This window comes from Scardinius erythrophthalmus (genome assembly GCF_964197995.2).
Source record: "Scardinius erythrophthalmus genome assembly, chromosome: 19".
Taxonomy (NCBI): Eukaryota; Metazoa; Chordata; class Actinopteri; order Cypriniformes; family Leuciscidae; genus Scardinius; species Scardinius erythrophthalmus.
In genome coordinates this window covers 13007959-13024775 of record NC_138239.1, presented here as the reverse complement: position 1 = coordinate 13024775, position 16817 = coordinate 13007959, and the positions used below count along the sequence as shown (strand labels likewise).

Here is a 16817-nt window from a genome sequence, read left to right as displayed (position 1 = left end):
TATTATGTAATAATGGGTGTGGTGTAAAGCCGTACAATTGTTCCTTGATTTCTGTGGAGGCTCAGATTCATAGAGGTCCTCAGCCAGAGTTGCATAAATCGAGGGAGTGGTTCCATTCAGAGAGTCACCTAGCTTCCCCCTAAAGGTTCATATGTATGGAGAAAGAACATTGTTAAAACAACTTAAGTAATTCATGCATTCATGACCAAAGTTTTGTATATAATAAAGTTTTCAGCCAATAGCAGATTACAATCTTTTCAGCGGTACCTCAGTGATGGGGGCACCAAGTCTGAAGGAAGTGCCATAGGCAGCGCCTGTCCCATTTTTGCCATGTCTACCAGATGCATGGCAAGAATAAACTCATCAGCCTTCAGTTTGCCATCCTTATCCACATCAGCCAGATTCCTGACAAAAAAAACAACACACACACACACACACACACACACACACACACACACACACACACACACACACACACACACACACACACACACACACACACACACACACACACACACACACACACACACACACACACACACACACACACACACACACACACACACACACACACACACACACACACACACACACACACACACACACACACACAAAACATGTCATTAAATCAAAAGGGCATGTACTAAATATTTAGACAATCTGAAATGTGTTAACTTTTAAATGAATTTTTCAACAAAAAAAATTATGCTGACAATATCATCTGTAAAAAACAAACAAAAAAAACTATAAATTAGAAAACAATAAAAGCTTTTTCAAAAGTGGACTTTTAAACCCACCTTTCACATGTTTCATAATATTAGGCCTGTCAAAAAATTGCATGTCACATGCTTATATTGCATGCAACAACTCTTGAACATAGGGCAAAAAAAAAAAAAAAAATATTCCAATGATTCAAAGTAAGATTAATAAAAAATGCTTCACGGAAATACTGGGGAATGAAAACACCTACCAGATGGCAGCTAGCTGAGTCTGAGTAAGCAATGTTGTAGCCATTGCAGTTCTAACTTGAGGACCTGCAGAAAAAAGATTAAAAAGAAAGAATATCTTAATTACCATATTCATAGACATACGTCTCTGCTTAACTTAAACAAATCCCTTTCTATTTGCTGTTTAAGAAACTGTCTTTTTTATAGTTGTTTTTTTACAACCAGCTAGTTGATGCTGTTGCTGTACTAACGTAACTGGTCTGTCTAGCTGATCGATATCCTTAATGTGACAACACTGGAATGCACTTAAACGTTTCCACATCTAGAAACTCTTCACACACATTGAATAAAATTAGCTCTCTTCATAAATGACGTGTAACAAAACAGCTTGCCCCTGAGATATAGGCAGTGGGATTAAACTTGATGCCATAAACTTGTGAAAACGACCCCACTAAGTCATGCTTTACCCACTTCCTCATTCCTGAAATTCTCTAGTAGATGTGTCTTTGTTATGAGGTATGCAAGTGATACACTCATCTGCTATGCCTATGAGCCACATGGGTGTGTGTGGATTGTCATCTTACAGCACTATTACCGTAGCCTTCAGCTGAAGTCTCTACATCAGGTAAATTCATCAGATTATTACAGTAATCACAGTGGCATTTCAAATGTTTTGTAGCCAGGCATCATTAAGAGAATCTACAGTAATTTAGTACTAGCTGAACTACCCCTTTGGCAATTCTTCTGGCAAATCATCAAATCAACCCATTATTGATTTGATGATTCTTTGAAAATCATTTACAATGAAGTACCTGTTAGATAACCGATCATTTGCTTGTCCAGGCTGTTAAACTGCTGCCTGTATTTGAGCCGTGATGCCTGTGGGACGGCCCAATCAGAAGGGCCGCCCTTAGGAGAGTTGCTGGCCAACGATAAGGAGGGGGAAGAGTTTGAGCTGTAGACATAAGTACACAAGTCACTTTGTGTGCAGAGAGTTTTATATGCACATTAAATGGATTATAAATAGACTTAATGCCTGGTTCAGATTACACGATTTTTTTGTCTGTTACGATAGTCACTGTGTCAGATTACACGATTTTGACTCCTAAAAATCTTGTTATGTCGTGGACAAGAAACATGTCAGACTACACGTTGTTTTCCGACCAGTCATCGCGAGCCGTCTCACACACTCATTCACTCGCACATACACACGCTCACTCACATAGCCTACACGCAATCACTCTCACACACACACACACACACACGCTCTCTCACTCACACACTCACTCTCGCGCACACACACAGTCACACACACATGCTCTCTCACTCACACACTCACTCTCGCGCACACACAGTCACACACACATGCTCTCTCACTCACACACTCACAGTCACACACTCGCGAACACACACTCTCTCTCTCTCTCACTCACTCACTCACTCACTCGCGCACCGTCGTCGTGGAGGACCGTTAAAAAATTAAACATGCTAGTCTTTTTGTCGTGATGTCGTGAAGCATCGCAGACGCGACGTAGGTTGTCGCCCACTATGACACACTATACGAGATGAAACGATCGAATCTTGCGTCCCGACGCCCGTTGTCGTTTGCGAATCCCCACGACACCCTACGTCAAATGGATCGTGCCAAAATCGGGCTAAAATCGTGTAATCTGAACCAGGCATAAGTCCATGTGTGGAAGTTCCTGACCTGCTCGAGCCCAGGTCCAGCAAAGATGGGGTCTTGTTCATTGAAGTGGCGGAGAAGCCCAGTGGAGAAGAGGAAAATGAACTTGACAGCGGGAGGGCTACGGAAAAAAACAAACAAACACATCTGTAAGAAAAATGTAGCCTGTGACACTCTTTAAAATCTTCCAGAACAGTGTATAAGCCATTAATAAAGGAATATATAATTCAAGTCAAAATACTGCAATATTTTGTGAACAAAATCAGTATATGCCACAAAGTCGTCATTTTGAGACTGTTTATGCATTAAGAGCTTCTTGGTAAATCTACATAGTCTTATAGGTACAAGCTGAGCAAGTCATGACACAGGAACAGTGAAGCAGAATAAATGCTGACTTCAGTAAGAGCAAAGAGAGAGATCTGTGTAATTTCACCTTTAGCACACTGGACACTCACAGAGGTTCTTGGCTTTACAGCATTCACAATGACACAACATATATGGATATATACACTACTAAAGTTTGGGGTCTGTAACATTTTTTAATGTTTTTGTAAGAGTCTTTCATGCTCTCCAAAACTGCATTTATTTGATCAAAAACAGTGTTACAGCGTTTCTTACTGGAAGTGAGTGAGATGGGGGTCGGATGTAGAATGGCAATAGGTCCGTTAGGCAGGGCTGGAGTGCTGATGGTGGGAATCACTGGCATCGACAGACCTGTGCCCATCATGGGAGTCATGCCTGGCATGGGGCTCATAGTGGTCATTGGTATAGGGGTCAGAATGGGCACGTTGGGCATCATGGGTACATTTGGCATAGTTCCCATTCCTGAAAAGGCACAAAGGATAACGTTAAACAGACATAACACAACAAAATGTGATACATCCCTTTAACAAAGTGTTTGAGAAGTTTTCAAACCATCCATTCTTATAGCAAGACCTCATTAGTTTAAAGACCTCTCTAGCTAAATCTCATTTTTACAAGCACTGAATTCAGAAGCTACTTCTCAAATCTCACAAGTTGTAGACACGTGTCTCTAGTGCACGTTGAAGGTCGTGGTTATAGCCATCTGTTCCACATTACAACTCAACTGAATCTTGTGGCCATCAAGCTGTGCACCTGCTGTCATAAGAAGGACTTTCATGAGGAATGAGTTTTTCTCAGCAAATGGGGAAATATCTTACTACACTTGTGGAGCATTGCTTAAATCTACAATCTTCTAATAATGTTAATCTGAGTCTTTTTGCATCAAAAACAGTCATAACTTAGCATTAAACAGGCTTTTGTTATTGTGGCTTTAAGACTTGAATGACCTCTACATAAATGAACTCCATTGAATGCGGGACAAGTTGCTGAACACTGAATATTGATGTTTAAACAGCATTCATATGTGACTGCAGACAGTCATGGATAGAATAGGAGAAAGAAAATGTGGCCTGTTCTGTTGTGGTACTGAGTGAAGATAACAATTAGATTAAAATAAATAATCTGTAATTACAACAATAAACTGCGCAAGAATGCAGATTTTCATTTATGTTACAGTGCAAACGTGTTATAATCCCAATGCCCTCTCAGATCATTGCTCTGCTGGTAATAGTGTAGTTTGGCAGCGCACCGAGAGGTGTTGCTGGCATGGTTGGAGCTGGCACAGGTGGCTGCTTCATGATGATAGGCAGAGCTGTAGGAAGATTCTGTCCCTGTAGTTTCATCTTGATCAGCTTCATGGCTATAGAAAACTCCAGGCGGTCCATCCTACCATCTTTATTCATATCAGCCAGGGTCCTGCCACACACAAAGAAACAGGCAAGCGATCAGAGCAAGACTTTTTACATTAAAAAAGTGGGTTTATATATTTACTTTTAAACATATTGTGCATGGTCAAGATTTCTCACCAGATCTCAGCAAGCACAGACTGAGGAAGCCCAGATTGAATGAAGAAGTTTCGTGCCTTCTCCCCTATAGACAAAAATGAATAGTAATAGTTTTGGAAAATGAATTAATATGCAAGTAACGTTTATGCTTGTAAATAAAATGTAGCCTTTATATAAAAAAGTTTAGCATTTTAACACAAGCAAAGGTTCCCAAGCACATACCTGTAACGAAGCCCTGCACTGGCGAGAGGGTGTCAAACTTCTGATCATGTTTGTCCCTCTCCTCTGGGGTTATAGCCCAAATACTCCGACCACCTTAAAAGAAAAGTAGACACAAAAAGAATGAGGTATATGTGAGAGAGAGAGGGGTAATATTTGACCAGTAGTATCTGTACTTTCACTAGTAAGGAAGTTGTGTACTTTGTCCACCTCTGCTCTAGTATCAGCAAGTACATTTACAGTACAGTTAGCTTTTGCAGAGTCAGGTTGTTTAAATGATAAATACATGGCACACCATTTCTGTCTTTCACAGCAAGCACACAACACCAAGCCCTCACAATTTGAGTCAGACGAAAACGTTTAAATTACTTTTTAAAAAGACAAATTATAACATTAGTCAGACTGAAATTGAACTTTTAAAGTGGATGTAAATCACTCTGATATTTATTGAAATTGCAGAGTTAGTCAATAGATATAACACATTTTTAAGTTCGAAAACATACACTCAACAAACAGTGTTTTTCAAGCTTAGATACAATAAGCAAGCTTGAATAAAATAATTACATTTTATTGAAAAGTCATTCCATGTTATTTTTTTCTTCTAAAAGTAGTATTTGCATTTGCACATTTCTGTATAAGCAGTCACATATATTCCATTTAAGAGGAAGTGACATCATTTGACTTTTCAGAGGAGTTCCAAGTTCAAAAGTTGGCAAGTTTTACTGTCACTTTACATTCACAATTTGATTTGTCATCCGTAAATCACTCCATCACAAAACATAGAAAGAAACATTACATTTTTCTACCAACAAGTCATTGTTGACTCTTGATTGCTAAAGATAACAGGAAGAACAGCAGCCATTTTGGTCTGAAACTGTTTGAATATTCTAACAAATAATTTTTAATGATTTTATCTTCATCTGATAGACCATTTCATAATAGATAGACCATAATCATAGAGAAATGTACTTTAAAACAACCGTTCTCAAATGGAACAGGCAGACATGTCGAAGAATGACTTATAAAAAAAACTTTAATAAACAACATCCCTTGAAAGATTTACAGGGTGATCCGGTCCTGCTACTCAAATGTACAGTATGTCTAAAAACGCAGCGAGAAAAAAGATTAAAAATGTATAAAAAAATTTTTTAAAAAAACAAGTCAGTTATTAAATAAACAAAATCAATAAGCAATGACGTGACAGTTTCACAGATGGGCCGCAGAGCGGACGGTCAGTCACGCCGGTGTGTGATCATGCTGCAGTGTCAAAGCAGTGTAACTCCTGCTATACCGATGCACACACTGCAAAAATGAACGAGATCACACACACACACACACACACACACACACACACACACACACACACACACACACACACACACACACACACACACACACACACACACACACACACAACACACACAACACACACAACACACACACCACACACAACACACACACACACTCTCTCTCACTCTCACACACACAAATCCTGTTGGTTTGGACACGTGGGTAAACACACACACACAAAAATATAAAGCAGAGCTCTTACCATTCATGGCTGCAGGTGGCAGGGATATGAGGAGAGCGGTCCTGATCTCCTCGTCTCAGCTGGCTAGCTCAGTCATCTGCACCACACACACACACACACACACACACACAGAGAAAGAAGAAATGTCCACCCATTAATAATGCAGGCAGGGGAGTGCAGGGCTGTCACTATCTCCATCCTGCACTCTTAGACTGAAAGAGAGAGAGAAGAGGATGTGTGAAGGAGAGAGGAAGGGTGAGCGGGAGGGGATGAGAGCGCCAAACTCCCCATACAAATGCTTTCAACAGAATAATGCTCTATGTGCAGTATCTTAATAAACAATGACACTTTTATTACAACATTTATGACTGACTGCATCACTATCCTCCTCCTAATGACATTAGAAACTTATTTCAAAGGCTATCCAGTTCATGCTGGAAGAGTAATGGGAGTCATATTTTGGGAAGTAGGCTAATAATAATTCCTCTCAGAAACAAGAGTTTAAGAAGGTTAAAGTAAGAAGACGCTCAAAACCAAATTAAAATACCTTAAGCTTTAGTCCTATAATGAAATGTTCTCTAGGTTTATCCCTTTAAGCCTCATGTTGTTTGATAAAACTCATGTACAACCCATACAAATTTACTAAATAAATGTGGTTCTTCTAGTAAATGTCAGTAGTGGGAGTCTGCCAAGAACTCTGATTCACACATTAAATCAATTAGCCAGACATTGTCTCTGCACACACACAAAACAAGCACTGAGCCACCATATCTAGAGCTGATAATTATATTATATATGACTGATTTGTGTCTATAAAGATTGAGACCACAACTGACATGATGAACAATAATATAGGCCTACATCTCTATACACACAAAAATACAGATATATAGATCTTATTTACATATTATTTGCATATTAGAATGATTTCTGAAGGATCATGTGACACTAAAGACTGGAGTAATGATGCTGAAAATTTGCCATTAGAATAAATTACATTTAAAAACATTATTCAATATATTTTAACAATATTACAGTTTTTACTGTACTTTTGATCATATTAATGTAGCCTTGCTTGTGCATAAGTGACTTGTTTCAAAAATATTTTAAAAATCTTACCAACCCTTGAAAGACAGTATAAATATGCATACATTTTATATAAGCTTATATGCAAGCTTATTTGTGTTACAAAACCCTGTACAAGAAGTTTTTTCTCATACTTCATTGTAGAGAAAAAGGGTCGCACAAACACAAAACTACTAGTCTATTTGTTAGAATACTGAAGGGCTGTCCGTATATCCCTGAGAATTGAGAAACACATGATATGACATGACATAATAATGCAGCCAAATTACACAAGACTGCCCTACCACAAACTAGTCAACTAGTCACTCAGAACACCCACTTTATGAAAAATTGTAGTTTTCACACCCCTATTGAGTGGCCAGGTATAGGCCAATCCAAAATATCCAAACATCAGCCTGGCTAATATATATATGATTACCTATCATCACTAATCATGAATCTCATTTAACACACCAGTTATATCAGAGCTGTCATGACAGCAGAATTCAGCACATAAGCAGTAACAACAGTGAGAAAGTTGCTGACAGGAAATGATGTGTGGCAGTAACGTGGTAGGGCTGTGAGAGCAGGTCTATAGAGGAAGAGAATGTGGTTAGACAGGACAAGCTTCCAGAAGACTGCTCGGATGGGGCATGCTTGTCATTTGTGTCGTATCACTCGCTTTTCTCTCACTCTCTCCCTATGTGACACACTGGCAGTGATCGCAATGGTTTCTTATTATTATCAATGTTGAAAACAAATGTGCTGCTTTATATTTTTGTGGAAACCGTAAAAGTTCTTCAAAAATGCATTTATTTGAAATAGAATTTGCTTTTATCATGATTGTGAATGTCTTTATACTGTCAAAAGGAAACCACTGTGTTTCTGAGTGCGTCAAGAGATCAATAGTATTTCATTGAGACTTTGCATGTGATTTGCAACTGGGAAAATTTTGCATAGCCTGATTTATAATAATATCTAATATCCAGCTCTTTAATGGAAACAAAACATTACCCTCTACATTTTCCTTGTCAATAATTGGTTACAGTAACTGATACTGTGTGAACTCTTTGGAAATATTGAATCACAGACAAAGCACAATGTAATTTGTCATTCTACCTTCACCCACTTTACATTAATGACGTGCATGATGTGAGAGATGCAAAGATAGACTGTGAGGTCATTGCTGGCCATGTCCTACCACCTCCTGCCTCCACCCTGTGTGTGATTTAACAACCACAAAGGAACGAAGGAAGTGGGAGGAAAGCAAAAACGAAACAGGATGTCAAGAGGTCACAAACAATGTTGTACAAACGCTCTGGGCCCATATCCTTGTGGTCAGAGTGGACATTAAGCCACATTAAGACCAACAAACCCTGTCCTGTGTGTCAGACCTTTCACTTTTGTGCTTGCAGAGGAATTCTCAGTTCTCCGAAAATGAAAGCATTGATTGTAAAAGAGAGTGTAAAGCTTTGATCACGGAAACAAACATCCCTGGCAAATTTACAATTTACCAGAGATACTGAGGGTGGTTGGTTTCGTCTGTGCTAAACATTTTTTTTGCCTCTGAACTTTATTAAAGAATGGTATCGATATTTGATACAATTTAATCCCACGGGGAAATCTGCCATTTATACTGCCATACAGAAAATGTATCTCATAATTTTTTTTTTTAGCATTTTGTTGTAATAGTTTACACAGCACAGGGAGGCTTTATTTGAATCGTTGAACTACATTTACAAAAAAGATAAGTAAACAGTCAGTAATAAAATAAGAACAAATAAACAAATTGCAAATGATAGCACATATAAATACAATAAAATAAAGTGACAAATGAAATAAACATGGCTTTAAGTTTTTCAGGTGGGTCTAACAGTAGTATTCAGGTAAGAAATACTACAGAAATAATAGTAATCAAAGGTAAAATAACACTGGATGGTTTTCATTGTAAAAATTAAATACAGATTAATGCTGACAGATAAAGTTATTCAGTCAAGAGCAGTAAGTGATGTTCTCTGTCTTGTGTTCTTTGATTAACATGACAGAACAGCAGCAGGTTTATTAGGCTGCTATCACTTTAAGAACTTATGCACATGTTTTCTCTCAAATAAATGTTCCAAAACTGACCGTATTTACCTGGATACTCGGCAAGAAGGGCATTTTTACTTAATTATGTATATTTGACCATTTAAACGCAATAAGCAATGAAAAAGAAGTCAATTTGGTCCTCGCAATTAGAGGCGGCTTTATGTGCGGCCACTTATATAGATCAGTGGTGCACGCGCTTTTGGTGTTAGCGTGAAATATGTGGGAATGAGAAAAAATATGCACAATGCAAGCACCATTCAACCGGAGTGAATGAGACGAGTGAGTGAAAGGAAGCGGGTGTGTCACTTTGTTGTCATAGAATCACTCACTGCTTTTAACACTTAAGCTTCAGTGTGTCCAACTACGTAGAGGGTTGTGAATGCTATTTTATTATTAATTTCTGGGGATTAGAATGTAACCCATTTACTAAGATTTCAAGTGCCCAGAGTACATCTGAGAGACGTTATCTGATGGCTTTATGCACAGAAGGTCATGCAGGTGACGCCAGTGAAGCCTGAACAAACACACACACAGCTGTCAAGGAACATTATACACACTGTACATAAACCAGCCTACAACAACATCATTGGACCGTCCAAAAGATACATCAGGGCTCAACAACTAGTAGTAGACATTTTTACCTACCTTTTAATTTCCCTGACTGTACTACAAGTATGTTTAAAAAGTGTTATCTTAGTGTTATTTATATACTATTATAATGTGGCGGAGTTGAAACGACATTACATTTATTTATTTATTTTTTAACTAGCTTTTATTTATATTTTCAGTTTTCATTTTAATTTCAGTTTGTTTAGTAATTCTGTTATGTTTTTCTATTTAGCTTTAGTTTATTTTTATTTCAGTTTTAGTAATTTTAGTACTTCAAATTATTTTATTTCAGTTAGCCTAGTTGCCAAGGCAACATTTCATATCAAGATATAACTATTTTTGTTATTTTATTTTATCTTTGTTATTAATAATAAGAAAAAATATGCAAGTAACAAATATGATAAATACAAAATACTAAAGTTTTTCAGTTACAGTAGGTCTATTAACAGTAGCATTCAAGTAAGAAATAATACAGATATTTAATAAAGTAATCAAAATGTACAAATAAAGCACTCCATACTCTTCACTGTATGAATTAAATATACATTGATTCCTATTAAAGCTACTAAAGTTATTCAGTCACAAGCAGTGAGTGATTTTCTCTTTTTCTTTTGTTGTTTGATTAGTATTGGTCTGTACCAATAGGCCTATTTTACTTGATGGCTGCACGGTTACATCATCATCAGTTAGGAACTTGGGCGTGTTATTTGATAGCAATCTTTCATTTGAAAGCCACATTTATGGAAAAACCACATTAAATTACGACATACTGTATTCACTTAATGTCAGATGCAGAAAAGTTAGTTTATGCGTTCAGAACCTCATGGCTAGATAATAGTAATGCTCTACTGGATGGTTGCTCTGCACGCTTAATAAACAATCTACATCTGGTCCAAAATTCAGCAGCTAGTGTTCTAGAACCAGGAAGTATGACCATATTAGCCCGGTTCTGTCAACAACACTGCATTGGCTCACTATTTAACATCGCATACATTTTAAAATCTTGCTAATAACTTACGAAGCTCTAAACGGTTTAGCTCCTCACTACTTGAGCGAGCTCTTAATGGATTTTAGTCCTTCAAGTTTATAGCGGTCTCAAAATTCTGACCAGTTGATAATACCTAAAATATCAAAATAGACAGGTAGTGATAGATCCCTTTCATATCGAACACCAAAACTCTAGAACATTCTTCATAGCATTGTTCGGGAGCCATGCAGACACACTCTGTCAGTTCAAATCTAAAGAAAAAATTCAAGTTTTCAGAGTTTTAGTGTCAGTACTATTAAACTACTATATGTTGAATATAATGTATGATAATGCAATGGGGGCATATTTGTGGGTACTGATAATGCCAGATGTCTTATGTTACCAGTAAAAAGTGGCCTATATTATTTTAAATATATCTAGTCAGCGACAGAGAGCAAGCATATGCGTCTAAAATAATTCTGTATTTTCAGCTTCAGAATCATGAATATTTTTATTCTGGTGTCACCATTGTCCTGTGCATTGGGTTTCCAGCATCCCAAGCCTTTTCATTTCCACACCCAATGTAAAACCAAATTTAGCACTTTAATCAAGTGTACATTTTTTGTTAACCTTTTATCATACGTCTTGGAGAATCGCAATCATATTGTAACATAAGTTCAGTATCGTGATATCTATTGAATCGTGACATGAGGGTATCGTTACACCCCTAGAATTGAGCTGTGTTTGCATCATTGAATCATTACTTTCCTGCTGATCAATGTAAAGCTGCTTTGAAACAATCTGTTTTGTGTAAAGCGCTATAAAAATAAAGGTGACGTGACTTGACTATATTAGGCTGCTGTCACTTTAAGACTCTAATGCACGGATCCTATTGACACACATCCGATTTTTTCCTCAGTTTTCCGAAGTTATAACCAATTGTGTTTATGTGAATACTAGCCAAAACAGGCATTTTGCTGATCGCATGCTGTCTGGGAGGCGGCTCTCTGTGCGCACGCTTTGGGTGTGTGATAGTTAGGGCTTGGGTATCGTTCAAAAATGTTCGTTATCGATATCGAAACCGGTTCCTGAACGATACTTTTTTCGATACCAATTTTATGAAATCTGCTTTAACAAGATTACATTACATATTACCAAAACTCAAAGACTCTGAGGGACGGAATATATGCCTCACGCTCAAGCACATCCCACACTTTATTTTCTCATTGATGTGTGTTTCTTTATTGCTTTAACGTGTCAATGACTTTAATCAGTCCCACGGATATATGAAGTTTTGCACAGCCGGTGTGCCTGAAGGGAATGGAAGCAGCGGTTGAATGTCGACGCAATTTAGGAAATTGGCTCTTATTAAAACACTGTCATTCTTAAAGTACTGGTACTAGTAAAATGAGAAATCATACATAAAAGCAGGGTATCGCAATAACTTTCTAGTACCGGTATATCGTGCAACACTACAATGATACCCAACATCCCCAACTGTCTCTTTTTCTAAATGACCAAATATTGGAGTCCTTTTCCCAGCAGGCTCTAACACAGTAACACACTCAGAATGGATCGGTTCATTAGTCTGCTTAGACAACATGAGCTGTTTTGAGCATTTGGATTGAAGGGCAGATAGCCTAAGTCCAAGCAATGAAGATAAACATGAAAAAGAAGTGTGATCTTGAACAACTATGTAACCCAATCTATTTCTAATGTAAAATATTAATTGGTAATTTGGTAGATAAGCATAATGCCTGTGGTTAACCGCAGAGAATACGTCTCTGATCATTCACCTGAAAATAGAGAACAAAAATAAAATCATTATGGCTTGATTAATCATTTCCTTTCACTGACCCGAGGTCTGCAAGGATATTTCCTTAAAAACTAAGGGAATCAAAGGAATCAACTATATTAATATTAACTTAAAAGATCCTTAATTCAAAAGCTCAACATTTACAATGTTATGTAATGTTATATAACGTTAACAGCACAGGGTAACTTCAGCCTTATAAAGAAAGATGTCAGGTGCAAACTGATCAATATGATCACCAATCTATACAACAGTACTAAAAATTAAGACAAACCATTAGGAACCAATGAATGGATCTGAAACACTGACCTGCCTCATGAATATCAGACAGAGACAGACTGTGATGCCCAAAAATGCTGTCCATACGCATCATGCCAACACCAAAACAGCCATCGTGACCATCATCTATTCTAGATCATTTCCTGGTAATTGTCATGTATGAATCATTGTAGCATTATAATAACCACCAAGATAAAAATAAATAAATCTCGCTCTTTTTCTTGTTGAGCTCCACTAGACATTAACTTACACTGCTTATAACGATCTGCGTGAAATGCAGACAGACGAGTTTGCCACTTGTCTGGCAGGTTGTGAGAAGAATGTATGTTTGAAAGGACTTTGAATCGGTTCTTTAACATGTAGTGAGACATATGACTCACAGTGAGCTCTTAATAATAGTAATATGAAGCTCTGAGGGACTTTGAAGTGTGTGAAACTGGACACTTTCTCAACTCATCACACACAACTACTGTAAAACCAAATGATAACCACCAGAAAATGCTCAACATTATATGTAACATAAATAATATATAACATGTGTATTGTAACTACACTATAGCCAGTTTTTAAAGTATGTTTAAAGCACATGACATTAAAGCAAGCAGACATTTGAACAGTATTACAGGAGGTAACGTTAGGCTACTCACATTACACAACAGCATTACTGACTTTGCGAAATCTCCTGGGAGGAAAACATATCCTTTTCCATTGTCCTCTGTATTAAGGTGACGACAATCGGCTTTCAGAGTTTCTTTAAAGATTTTATGTAGTGTTTTATTGAGAATCTTTGACAACCTGTTGCTGTGCGCTGTCATACAAACAACATGGCTGACGACGAGATGTGCGCGAGCGCTGAGCGCAGAAGAGCTTTTAAGAGGGAGGGGCTGAGTGTGTTTCAATGACACTCTGCTGCCCCCTCACCAGCTAAAAAAACATCACAGCGAGGCCCATTTCTTTCTTTCTTTCTTTCTTTCTTTCTTTCTTTCTTTCTTTCTTTCTTTCTTTCTTTCTTTCTTTCTTTCTTTCTTTCTTTCTTTCTTTCTTTCTTTCTTTCTTTCTAAAAAAATAAATAAATAGACTTTTATTGCCACAAGACAAAGCTCATGAAAATGGTTGTAAGTCTACACTGTAAAACTGCAAGTAGGTTCAGCTAATTATTTATTATTATTTTTATTTATTTAAATGTTCACTTAATTTCCCTCTTCAACGTGTTACTTTAATTATTTTTGGTTGACCCAAACTGGTCTCCAACTTTAAAACATATGTTTGCTCAACTAGGTCATTCAACTAAAATGTTTTAATCAGGATGTATTATTTGGAAACAAATTAGCTATAATAATCTGCATTTATACTAATTAAACATATATTTCTCCACATAATTTTTCATTTCTTACTAAGTTATTATTGCAAGATAATATTGGTCTTATGAAGAATAGAGCAGAAATAAAAAAAAATTAACATAAATTCACAAATACTATTCAATACAAATAAATATATTGTACATCAACATATTTTATATTTAATTGTCCTACTTAACCACAAATAAATAAACAAATAAGTATTATTTTCATTCATGTCCCAAATAGATCATAATCTTAATCTTAGTCATGATTATGGTGTCCTCCTGCTCCTTTTCAGCAGCACAAATACATTTTTAGAAAAGAAAATTTTAGAATGACTTATTGCTTTAATTAAACCTAAACCTTAAACCTACAGAAAATAGTAACATAATAACAACATAAAGACTTACATTTCATGAAAAGCATAACTTTCCTAGAGATTGTTTCTGGATAACCAAGTATTTCATAAACTTGACAAAAGTGTCTAGTCTAGCCTATAGTCAAAGTGGAGGTATAAGTGTGTTATTCTCTCTGTTTCAGAGGAAAGAAGTACATTTAAAAAGAAAGAAAGAAAGAAAGAAAGAAAGAAAGAAAGAAAGAAAGAAAGAAAGAAAGAAAGAAAGAAAGAAAGAAAGAAAGAAAGAAAGAAAGAAAGAAAGAAAGAAAGAACATTTTCAATGAAATGCCACACGAGGGCGCACTTTACCAGCATTACATTGCTCTGTTCCCTTTCCAAGTATTTTTCCTGCTAAATAAATAAACAAACTAATGAACTACATTAGATATAGATTTTCTCAGTCTCTTGGTAAATTTCTCTTGTAACAACTGATTTTTTTTTTCCGCAAAAAAACCCCCTGCTTGTTCAACCTCCACATCATCTTAGCATTTGTAGGCTAACGCAATTCCTCATTCTTCTGAACAAATCGTCAATGCTTTGGTACATTCATGCAATTTATTATGTATAGTTTTATTTGTTTATAATTGCTTATGTCTTAGAATTGTGTATGTCATGTTAACATAAACATTGTATATCTATATTGTCTTTGGGACTTGTCATTCTGATGGCACCGAAATCATTGACATGAATTAGGCCTACTTTTGACTTATGAAAGGAATTTGAACAAGTTATAGGCAAAGTAATCCATTGAGTGGTGCTGTGTATAAGAATTGTTTGGAGAAATGCACTGGTTTGTAAATGAGTGATTCGACTAAACTTACCAAAGCGACTGAGACCAACTGTAGCCTAAATGTAGCTATTTGAGAAATGACAGGAAATCACCTTCTCGATCTTCATTTCCTTAGTAAAATAAACTCTGTTAATTTAATAAAAAATAATTAATCATAAATGTAATTGTTAAAAAGTAATTCACATTCAATTAATTCAAGTTAGGCTATGCTGTGTTAGTGTTATTGTATAAAAGTTCCTCTGGAGCTGGCGTGAGAATCCACATTCCAGATCCGCCTGATGCTCCAGATTCCATGTTTTTGAGTTTGCCATGAGAACCGATTCCCCAGAAGAAAGTTTCAGAAAGCGCTCCTCCAGAAGAATAAGGGCAGGATCCTTTGAATCATGAGGCGGGATGTCAGGATGTTTGCAGAACAGGTTACAACACCTGACTGGACAAGAACAATTCACACTTCTAAAGGACAAGTGGACTAATTCTAATATAACAAACAACTGGGTCTTTCCCATGAAAAATGCCGTTTCATAAGAGAATAGTGGAGCCCCGGAGCCTGGGCAGAATAAACAGCGGACGACTGGAAGTTACCAGGGATGTATTTATTTCCCTGGATGCTGTGAACTGTCAAACTTTGACCAACATCCTCCGTCAGCTGTCCGACCTGTCACGGCACGCGAGCAGCATGTTTGTGGAGATCCAGACTGAAGCAGAGCTGGTGATCAATAAAGCCTCTGCGCTGCAGCACAGACTGGATTCACTGCAGGACACTGTACGAAATCTCAGACATAAAAGGATCACAATCCGTGAGTTCATGCCCTTCATGTATTCAACCACAATGTGGCAAGCATATTGCTTACCTAGTATTTATATTTATGTCATTAAACTTATTTTTAAACTACTAGAAAGCAACCCAAAAGTGATTATTATTCATAGGCTACTATTAACTATTTATGCATTATATTCATACTATACTATTAACTATTCATTAGATAAGGAGGCCTGCTTATTCAAATTTGGGACTACAATCTAGCTATTCAGTTATGGAATAGACAATAGTAGCCTAACTATAAATAATTACTAGTATAGCTACATAAAGAAAAGTTACTGAAAAGGGTATTGCACAATTCAAGTGCACTTTAATCTAAAGTAAATAATTGATATGCAAACCACACATTGTAATACCTGTAATTCAAACGCAAAACTGTGCAATTTATCACTAGTACAGC

The 16817-nt window shown here is 36.8% G+C and overlaps 1 protein-coding gene across 3 annotated transcripts in view; it reads right to left on the bottom strand.

The window, feature by feature from the left end:
- itsn2b (intersectin 2b) overlaps nucleotides 1-13917 on the bottom strand; it is a 29244-nt gene extending 15327 nt beyond the window's left edge. For 2 of the 3 annotated variants that reach the window (XM_081394368.1, XM_081394370.1), the window contains exons 1-11: nucleotides 13718-13917; nucleotides 6271-6346; nucleotides 4722-4814; nucleotides 4521-4584; nucleotides 4244-4410; nucleotides 3250-3456; nucleotides 2656-2752; nucleotides 1760-1902; nucleotides 971-1034; nucleotides 268-405; nucleotides 36-139 (exon numbers count right to left, since the gene is read on the bottom strand). In XM_081394368.1, the coding sequence (XP_081250494.1) occupies nucleotides 36-139; nucleotides 268-405; nucleotides 971-1034; nucleotides 1760-1902; nucleotides 2656-2752; nucleotides 3250-3456; nucleotides 4244-4410; nucleotides 4521-4584; nucleotides 4722-4814; nucleotides 6271-6277 (1084 nt within the window). In that variant the 5' untranslated portion in view covers nucleotides 6278-6346; nucleotides 13718-13917. The remainder of the gene's footprint in view (nucleotides 1-35; nucleotides 140-267; nucleotides 406-970; nucleotides 1035-1759; nucleotides 1903-2655; nucleotides 2753-3249; nucleotides 3457-4243; nucleotides 4411-4520; nucleotides 4585-4721; nucleotides 4815-6270; nucleotides 6347-13717) is intronic. The other variant, XM_081394369.1, reaches the window with a different exon arrangement.
- Nucleotides 13918-16817: the final 2900 nt, after the last annotated feature.